The 9,873-nt window shown below is 50.9% G+C and overlaps 1 protein-coding gene across 1 annotated transcript; it reads right to left on the reverse strand.

Annotated features, from left to right (window-relative positions):
• Positions 1 to 4,806: 4,806 nt before the first annotated feature.
• LOC123129495 (pectinesterase) lies at positions 4,807 to 9,339 on the reverse strand. Its single transcript, XM_044549643.1, has 2 exons — positions 8,308 to 9,339; positions 4,807 to 5,801 (listed from the first exon to the last, which is right to left on the reverse strand). The coding sequence occupies exons 1-2, from the start codon at positions 9,293 to 9,295 to the stop codon at positions 5,101 to 5,103; spliced, it is 1,689 nt and encodes a 562-aa protein (XP_044405578.1). The 5' UTR covers positions 9,296 to 9,339; the 3' UTR covers positions 4,807 to 5,100.
• Between the last annotated feature and the right edge of the window lie 534 nt (positions 9,340 to 9,873).

Here is a 9,873-nt window from a genome sequence, read left to right on the forward strand (position 1 = left end):
CCTTACGAGTGGCGGTCGGGGATGAGCGATGGTCTTTTCCTACCAATCTATCCCCCTAGGAGCATGCGTGTAGTACTTGATTTTTGATGACTTCTAAATTTTTGCAATAAGTATATGAGTTATTTTGACTAATGTTGAGTCCATGGATTATACGTACTTTTACCTTTCCGCCTTTGCTAGCCTCTTCGGTACCGTGCATTGCCCTTTCTCATCTTGAGAGTTGGTGCAAACTTCGCCGGTGCATCCAAACCCCGTGATACGATATGCTCTATCACACATAAATCTCCTTATATCTTCCTCAAAACAGCCACCATACCTACCTATTATGGCATTTCCATAGCCATTCCGAGATATATTGCCATGCAACTTTCCACCATTCCGTTCATCATCATCATGACATACTTTACTTTTGTCATATTGCCATTGCATGATCATGTAGTTGACATCGTATTTGTGGCAAAGCCATCATGCATAATTTTTCATACATGTCACTCTTGATTCATTGCACCATCCCGGTACTCCACCGGAGGCATTCATATAGAGTCATATCTTGTTCTAGTTTCGAGTTATAATTCATATGTTGTAATCAATAGAAGTGTGATGATCATCATTATTAGGGCAATGTTACTATCTCTCTTTCCACACTTGTGCTTCAAAGTAGCACCTTGTTCTTCATGTAGTGAGTCTCATATTTTTGTGCTTCAAAGTAGCACCATGTTTTTCATATAGTGAGTCTCATAAGTTGTCTTTTTCAAACTAGTGGGATTTTTCATTATAGAACTTGGCTTGATATTCCTACGATGGGCTTCCTCAAATACCCTAGGTCTTCGTGAGCAAGCAAGTTGGATGCACACCTGCTAGTTTTCTTTTGTTGAGCATTCATTTATAGCCCATATTGTTGTTTTTTTGCCTATTTCAGTATTTTGAAGAAAAGGAATATCAAACGGAGTCCAAACATGATGAAACCTTCGGGAGCGTGATTTTTGAAACGAACGTGATCCAGAGGACTTGGAGTGCAAGTCAAGAAGCAGCCGAGGCTCCCACGAGATAGGAGGGGCCCCCTATAGGGTGCGCCCCCCTATCTCGTGGGCCCCTCGGGCGTCCACCGACGTACTTCTTCCTCCTATATAAGCCTACCTACCCCGAAAACATCCAGGGGGCAGACGAAACACAATTTCCACCACCGTAACCTTCTGTATCCGCGAGATCTCATCTTGGAGCCTTCGTCGGCACTCTGCCGGAGGGGGTATCGACCACGGAGGGCTTTTACATCAACATCCTTGCCCCTCCGATGAGTTGTGAGTAGTTTACCACAGACCTACGGGTCCATAATTATTAGCTAGATGGATTCTTATCTCTGTTTGGATCTCAATACAATGTTCTCCCCCTCTCTTGTGGAGATCTATTCGATGTAAACTCTTTTTGCGGCATGTCTGTCGAGATCCGATGAATTGTGGGTTTATGATCAAGTTTATCTATGAATAATATTTGAATCTTCTCTGAATTCTTTTATGTATGATTGAGTTATCTTTGCAAGTCTCTTTGAATTATCAGTTTGGTTTGGCCTACTAGATTGATCTTTCTTGCCATGGGAGAAGTGCTTAGCTTTGGGTTCAATCTTGCGGTGTCCATACCCAGTGACAGAAAGGGTTGCAAGGCACGTATTGTATTTTTGCCATCAAGGATAACAAGATGGGGTTTATATCATATTGTTTGAGTTTATCCCTCTACATCATGTCATCTTGCTTAATGCGTTACTTTGTTCTTATGAACTTAATACTCTAGATGCAGGTAGGAGTCGGTCAATGTGTGGAGTAATAGTAGTAGATGCAGGCAGGAGTCGGTCTACTTGTTGCGGATGTGATGCCTATATATATGATCATGCCTAGATAATCTCATAATTATTTGCTTTTCTATCAATTGCTCGACAGTAATTTGTTCACCCACCGTAATACTTATGCTATCTTGAGAGAAGCCACTAGTGAAATCTATGGCCCTCGGGTCTATCTCTTATCATATTTGCTTCCAATCTACTTTTATTTGCATCTTTACTTTTTGCATCCATATTATAAAATACCAAAAATATATTTATCTTATCTTACTATCTTTATTAGATCTCACTTTCGCAAGTGGCCGTGAAGGGATTGATAACCCCTTTATTGCGTTGGTTGCGAGTTCTTTGTTTGTTTGTGTAGGTGCGTGGGACTTTTGAGGAGCCTCCTACTGGATTGATACCTTGGTTCTCAAAAACTGAGGGAAATACTTACGCTACTATTGCTGCATCACCCTCTCCTCTTCAACGAAAACCAACGCAGGCTCAAGACGTAGCAGCCGCCGTCTCCTTGGCGGAGGTGCCAAGCTTCCCATAAAAGAATGCTCCCCACAGCTCGAGTGTGGGGAGGATGCCGATGTAGCCCTCGCATGCCGTGACGAAGGCGGAGAGCAGCGTCACAGTGTTGGGCGTAAGGTGATGAGGTTGGAGGTGGTTGAAGTCGAGGAATGAGCGGAGGAAGCCGCTCACTAGAAGGCCGAAGCCACGGAGGAGGTGCGAGCGGAAGACGACCCGCTCGTTCCCCTTCGGCACCGGCGAAATCTCGTCCTCCGGCAGCACCCGCGCCTTGACGAATGCCATGTTGGGCATCCGGCGCATGTCGCGGAGGAAGGAGATGTGGTCTTCAATCACCATCGACCCGTCCCAATCGCCGCCCTTCTCGCGCGCCATGGCTCGAGGCGAGGCCGCGAGAGGAGGAGGAGCGTGCCGGCGGTGAACGGCGGCAGCACGGAGCAGCGGCAGCAGCAATGGTGGAGAGAGCAGAGGAAAGAAGAGAGAGTGGGAGGGGGCGCGCGTGCTTCGCCGCACCCCTCCCTCCCCCTACTTATAGCCCTCAGGCTACGAAGCCGAGGGGGCGGGGTGTGGGGTCGTGGGATTAACTGCGCCCACGATCCCCACGACCCCCCATTTACCGCGCAACTTACTACGCCTCGAGCGATCGTGGGAATCGCAACCGCCCCCCTCGGCACAGCGGATCCGCCCGCGTGCCGAGGCCCGGTAGTGGCGGGCCCGACCCGCTGTCACGTCCCATTAGGAGCGTGGGATGGCAGGCTGGTCGGGCTGGCGTGCGCCGCATGGCGTGCCCATGGCGGGCAACCGCCCGGGGAGGCTTAGCAGGCACGCCACATGTTTTCCCGCCTTGGAGTTCAAAATTGGCTGATAATCCTACCTAGTCGAAGCCGACTTCTACAATCGGCCCGCCACAAGGCGGATCGAACATTCTCCTAGAGCTCGGTGAGGGGGGAAGCCGCTGAGACTTCGTGGCCCCTCGACCACAACGCCTCACCGGCTTCGGGGACTACTGTCGGAGTAATGGGCCACGGGTAGCCTCACCCGAGTCCCTGAACATATCAAAAGTTTGGGCCGGATTCGCCCCGCAATGTCCCAAGCTAAAGCTCCGCCCTCCGGGGGCCGGCTAGCCCAATGGCCGGCCCCCAGAGGACGGCCAACCACCTATAGACGGCACCACAAGCAGCCGGCTCTAGTCAGCCGGCCTCTAGAGAAGACGGCGTCGATCAGGCGGCCACCTGGAGCCCTTTGAGTTCGTGCCCCCATCAAGAGGACAAGATGGAGCGTGGCAACAGTGAAGCCCCTCACCCCGAATGTTGGGCTTGGCGTGGCCACAGTGTCCCGTACAGGCGGAGATCTCCGCACTACATGGCACTGTTGCCACCTTCCCCTGATGTCACTCCGGACAGGCGGAGCCCTGTTCCCCACGACGACCTGTCGGTACGGCCCGCAGGCTGCGGGTCCTACTAGGTAGCGACACCTCAGAAGACGGTGTATGCCGAACCAGTCAGACCAGGGGGAGGCCGGCCTCCAGCAGGCGGCCGTCCCTTCCCTCGAAGCAAGTGCACCATTAACCTGATGTGACCAGATGTGGCTACAGTGATCTCCCGCCAGGCGGCGGGACTGTAGCCACACTGAGTTGACCAAGCCCGCGTCATTAGCAGCACGGCTACAGTGAGCAGCCACCAACCAGACCCGCCAGCAGCGGGAGCGGCCTGTCGGCTCCGTACCCGACCAGTCGGCGGGGCCCACCAGGCGGCGGCCCCAGTAGTCGGCGGAGAAGCCGGAGGCCGGAGACGCTGACAGCCGGGCCGAGCAGCCGGCCAGATTACCATTGTACCCCTAGGGGGTAGACCTATATGAACCCCCCAGGGCACCCATGCAAAGGGTTCCCACCCCATTAGACCTAGCCACTTCCCTAGAGCAGGAGAGTTAGCCCTGCCTTCTCCTTCCTCTAGCATACAGCTCAAGGAGCAACTTTGCATCACTTGCGCCATAGTGATCATGCGGAGACCCCGCAGAGCAGGACTAGGGGTGTTATCTCCTAGGAGAGCCCCGGACCTAGGTAAAGTACGCCGGCGTTCGTGTCTACGCCTTATCCCGCTTCCAGGCACCGGGGACGTTCTACTCGCCCCCACCATGATAAGCCATCATTTGGCATATGTCGCACCCAACCTTCGACAATGTGGTCGCACTAGACTTTGAGGTGCAAATGGGTACCCTTTTAAGGTATTCTTTGATCATGTTTAGTTTAACAAAATGAACTAAATTTTTAGAAGCCACATCATCATTTTTTTAAAAAAATGTTTATTCGGCTAAACTAAGGAGGGTCCAAGGGCATTCTCGGAGGATCACAAATTTGCATACCAAACAAGAATTCGAAAAATAACATTTTTGAAAATTGTGTACAGTCAGAGTTAAGGAGATAAAAAAAATAAGATGGCCAAACAACAAAAGCACCAAAATGTTAGGCTGTGAACCACAATTAGCTTTCCATGTAATACAACTTTATCTCATTGTTACACACGTATACAAAAGATCTATAGGTAGCAAAAAGTAGCCGGCTAGCAAATCCACATAACACTACTGTACCTGTTATCGTTGCTTACGTACGTCCTTCCACCTCTAATCATATAGTTAAGCCGAAGTAGTCAGACCACATCATCAATACGTTTGTAGTTTTTTACGACAAACAGTAGGTGATTTACCTACTGTAAATATATGTCTACAGTTCAAAGCATATATGATAAGTTGACGGGTCAATACTTCAATCCGCTGGTGAAGGGCACGCCGGTCTGCGGCAGCCAGTTGCCCCCGAGCACCATGCTGTCGACGGTAAAGTTGCCGGCATCGGCGCCGTCGCCTAGCACGTGGTAGCCCGGCCAGGTGACCCGACGGCCGGTGTCGGCACCCGGACCAGAGTTGTTGTACTCGGCGTAGTAGAGCGTGTCGAGCGCGAAGTCTCCGGACCACGGCATCCACCCCGTGGCGTCGACGAGCCCGCCGATGTACGACTCCATGACCACCGTGCGCGAGTAGTTCTTCCACGGCCGGCCGAGGAAGGTGCGCGTGTCAAAGGCGGCATTGGCCGCGAGCTCCGGGGACGGGAGGAGGGTGCAGCCCTGGATGGAGGTGCCGGTGTTCTGCTCCGGGTTGGTGCGGCCCTGCGCCGTGACGGTGTTGCTCTGGCCCTGCATGGGGAGGCGGGAGTAGAAGGTGCAGTCCTGGAACACGACGGCGGCGTTGCCGAACACGTAGTCCACGGTGCCGTGCACCTCGCAGCCGCGGTAGAACTGGCGGAGGGAGTGTGTGTAGAGCGTGTCTTGGTACGCCTCGAAGCTGCAGCTGTAGAAGGTCGACAGGTCGGCGCTCGACCGGAGCGCCACCGCCTGGTGCTTCGCCGGGCCAGCCGTGTTCCGGATCGTCATGTTCATCGCCACGAATCCTTGTCCATGCACAGCTGTGCCATGCGTACATTCAAATTAAGTTCATCCAAAAATTAAGTTACTGAAATCAAAATATTATAGTTCCGCGCTACTATAATACTACCTCCGTCCTGGTTTATAGGTCTCCTTTATAGCTTGCGTCAAATTTTGACTAAAAATTTAACTAATAAAATGTTAATGCATGTCAACAAAAATTATCTTATTAGATTCGTATTTGAACATAATTTTCAAAAACATAATCTTTGATGACATGCGTGAACATTTTGTTAGTTTAATCTATAATCAAAATTTAGCACGAAATCAATGAGACCAGTAAACCCGGACGGGGTAGTAAAATTTGTGGACATGTTAGCGGAAAGTGACGCATATGTGTGCGCATGTTTGCTCTCTGGGCGCAACTAGGTAGTGCATGATGATGGGACGAGACACGAGACAAAATTGAGATCCGACACGGACCAACTCATTAATTCGCTCCATTACCAGCACTGGTGTCATGGGACCAAATCAAAGCGATGTTTTTTAGGTTTCATCCTCCCTAGCCATTTGCCAGCAGAGGGCACGCCTAGCTAGTGTCACTCCCATTTTATACTTCTTTTATTCGAAGTGCAAAGCTCACAAATGCCCACTAGTTCCAGCTTTGTCTCTTGTTTGGTCCATATCAAACAACAACAATCTTCCATAAAAAAAACAATCTTAACATTTAAGCAAAAGTGTGGTTTTCGTTTTCCTTTCCTAATCCTAGGCGGTTAGGGCAAACTCTTTCTTCAAACTTCACCAGCGAGTCCATGGATTCGTCTCCCCTCTACCTGCCGCTCTGGCGGCCGGTGGCAGGGAGGGAAATCCCGGTGCCTCCGCTCCAGTTAGTAGTTTAGTTTAGGTTTTTTTAGTCCTTGCATGTGCGACACTCAGGCGGATGGTGCGCGCTACTTTTTCGAATTTGTCTTTCGGATTCCGATCCTCCTTGAGTACGTCCGTGTGAACGTAGTCGACGTAGCTCTGGCGTAGATTCTTGCCGTCTCTTTGTGACGGTGAGGTTAGGGTTTCTTGTCCTTGTCCTGAGATTTGGTGTCAGGTGCTTCAGATCTATGCAAGGGTTCAACGGCGACGACTGCGGCTACAGGGCGCTAGTCCTTATGGGCACGTGCACGAAGACTTTTCGGCTGTCATCGACAAGATCAAGCCGGCTCTCGTAAGGGAGCGGCGACAGCGGCGCATCAGCGGCTCGTTCTGGCGACAGTAGTGGTTGTTTGGGGGTCTTGGAATATCAATGTAATTTTTATTATGTTTCAGATGCTTTGTTTTTTTATCAGAGTCCGAGAAGTTTTGTACTTCCGATGAACTTTGATAATAGATCTGGATCATTTTCGCCAAAAAAAAACCAATCTTAACATTTAGTCCCTCCATTCTTAAACTGATTTAAAAAAGTCTTAAACCAAAAATCGTCCAAACCTTTTAAATTTGATTTTGCATAATTCCTCCATTCGTAAGATGATTTCATAAGCTGTTGTTTTCCGCAAATTGCTATTTGAGCTTGATTTTTGAAAAAACAACTTTCTATGTTAGAAAACATCCAGATAAAATACATACATGATACATATAGATGTGTAGTGCATGTTTGTAAAGTTTCATCACTTCCTCCTATTTTCCTTTTTCCGGAACACGCAAGCGATCTGCGTGCTTATATATTAGAAGAAGAAAAAGACAAATGTGTGTGCATCTGCATGTGTGTGTGCCCGTGTGTACATTAGTTTACTTTGTAGAGTACTCGGTATGCCTTAAAATGATACATTTGGTGCAAAAATAGAGCACCTGCTATATCCGTAAAAATACGGAGTATAACCATGGGAGTGGCTAGTGGCTAGTCGATTGAAAATCTTTTTAGGGTCAATCGATTTATCTAAACTGTTGGATGCGATATGAAGGGCCAGATCGCTTTCTTCAACCTCCCGTCCAACCTCCTGTTCATCTTCTTCCTTGAAACCGCTCCACGTACCACCGGCCTAACTGTCAGGCTCCTCCGCAAGTGGCATGCGGTTCCCACGCCAGCCTCACCTTCCCGCCCTCCCCACAACCGCCACCCACCGCCGTGTTGCCACCGACCCCGGCCATCCCTCTAACCCAGGCGATGTTCAGTTTTTTCTGACCCCGGCGATGTCCTTCTTTTGGTGAATCTGCACCACCCCCACACCCCTAAGATAGATAATGGGGTCGTCTGCCACCCAAAAATAGACCCAGAGGACTTCTCCGCTGAGCTCCTTCCTTCCCTCCAGTTGTTTCTTCCTTCACGTGAAAAACAACTGACCCAAATTCTAAATTCACGCGACTTACATAACTATATACATGAATATATATGGACGTATGTTCTATGCCTAAGTGATGGTGAAAGACCAAAAGGTTTGACCCAAAAAAAATGTTGAAGTGCCCGATGAGTTTATCTGATCGTTGTCAACGGTTGCGTATCATTGTACCTTGAAAGTAATGTGTGGTATACTGGTATACATATATGCATTGTACACTTACCAACGGTGGCCGAGTGGAAGGTCGTCCAGCCGTCGACAACACTCCGGTTGCCGGTGATCACCGTTTGTCCGATCCCATCGCCGATCATCATGACGTACTTCATCTTTTTGGGCACCTCCACGTTCTCCTCGTACACGCCTGCGAGCACGTATATGACGTAGTACCCGGCGCTGCCGTTCAGGTTGGTTGGCGCGGCCGCCACGGCGTTCCCTACCGTCGTGTAGTTCCCGGAGCCGCCCTGGTCCACGGTCACCGCCCTGTTCACCGCCACCGTCCCTTGTGGCCCCTCGATGGCCATCCTCCGGACCATCTCCACGTCGTTCGCGTCGAACAGCCCCCTCCTCGCATGCGCCGGGGCTGCCGGCGGCTTCTTGTGGCCGTGGTGCGGTTTCTTGGCTCCCTTGGGCGCCTTCGCCGTGGGCACCCATGCCCTGGTGAAGAGCGACAGCGAGAGGCTGTAGAGCTTGGTGCCGTTGGAGATGGGCTCGGCGAGGCCGCCACCACGATCGGACCACGACCCCGACGCGGCCTGCAGGCCATCGAGGCATGTCTCCTGGTTGGTCAGGATTGCTGAGAGCAACGTCTGCACGTCGTCGGCCTGCGGGTCGAGGAGCGTCTCCGTGCCCTGGAGCGCAGTGCCGGTGGCGGAGAGGAAGTCGACGTTGAGCTCGGAGAGGAGCTTGCAGTCCTGCAGCGCGCCGATCGCGCTGCGTGAGAGGTGGCGGTGGCGGGACAGGTAGCGGTCGACGAGGCCGACGAACTTGTTGGCGCTGGCCAGGGACTTGGCGACGGAGAAGCGGCCGTAGGTGTATAGGTCGCTCGTGCCGTGCGGCGGCAGCACGGTCCGGCAGAACGTGGGGTCCGTCGTGTCGTTGCACGCGGTGGAAGGTGACACCGGTGTGGACGGTGGCGCGTCGTCAGAGAGCGAGAGAACCAACAAGGAGAGCAGCAGGACGGCCGAGAGGGCGCTGCCATAGTAGACCGCCATGGTAGCTAGCTGAACTATGTGGCACTGTGCATATGTTTTCTGCGTGTGTTTTGGTGATCGATAGGCACTGATCGGTGGTCATTTTTATAGGTGAAGATGAGCAGGTCTTCATGGTGATCTACTGATCTTTAGGCCAAGAGGGGATTAATTAATTAGGATCAGATTTTGGTGAGCTCGAGTGAGAGAGTGTGAGAGCTTTTTGCGCCTCGAAAAAGCGCGTGGACAGAATGCAAGTGGGCGGCGAGTGTGCGTCTAGGCCGAGCACGCTTGGACTGGAGAATGGAGAGGCTGGTCATATGGACCATGGACGCACATGTTTGGATAGAGGACAAGGCAATAATCGATTGTGTTTTGGGTTGGTTTGGCCGGATTCAAATGGCGATCTCTCGGCTTGTTCTATTGGTCAAAGTTAAACGGCTTGGGTTGACCTTTTGTTTGGCCAGAGCTCGTGGTTGACCTGACCTGTGTACTCAGTATAAAATCTTATTTATATGCCTAACATTGTAGTACAGTTACTCGACAGATGGATGCGAAAACGTAAGATGCTTCCATTTCATTTCATTTTATTTTGTTAAAAC

Source organism: Triticum aestivum, chromosome 1B (genome assembly GCF_018294505.1).
Source record: "Triticum aestivum cultivar Chinese Spring chromosome 1B, IWGSC CS RefSeq v2.1, whole genome shotgun sequence".
Lineage (NCBI taxonomy): Eukaryota > Viridiplantae > Streptophyta > Magnoliopsida > Poales > Poaceae > Triticum > Triticum aestivum.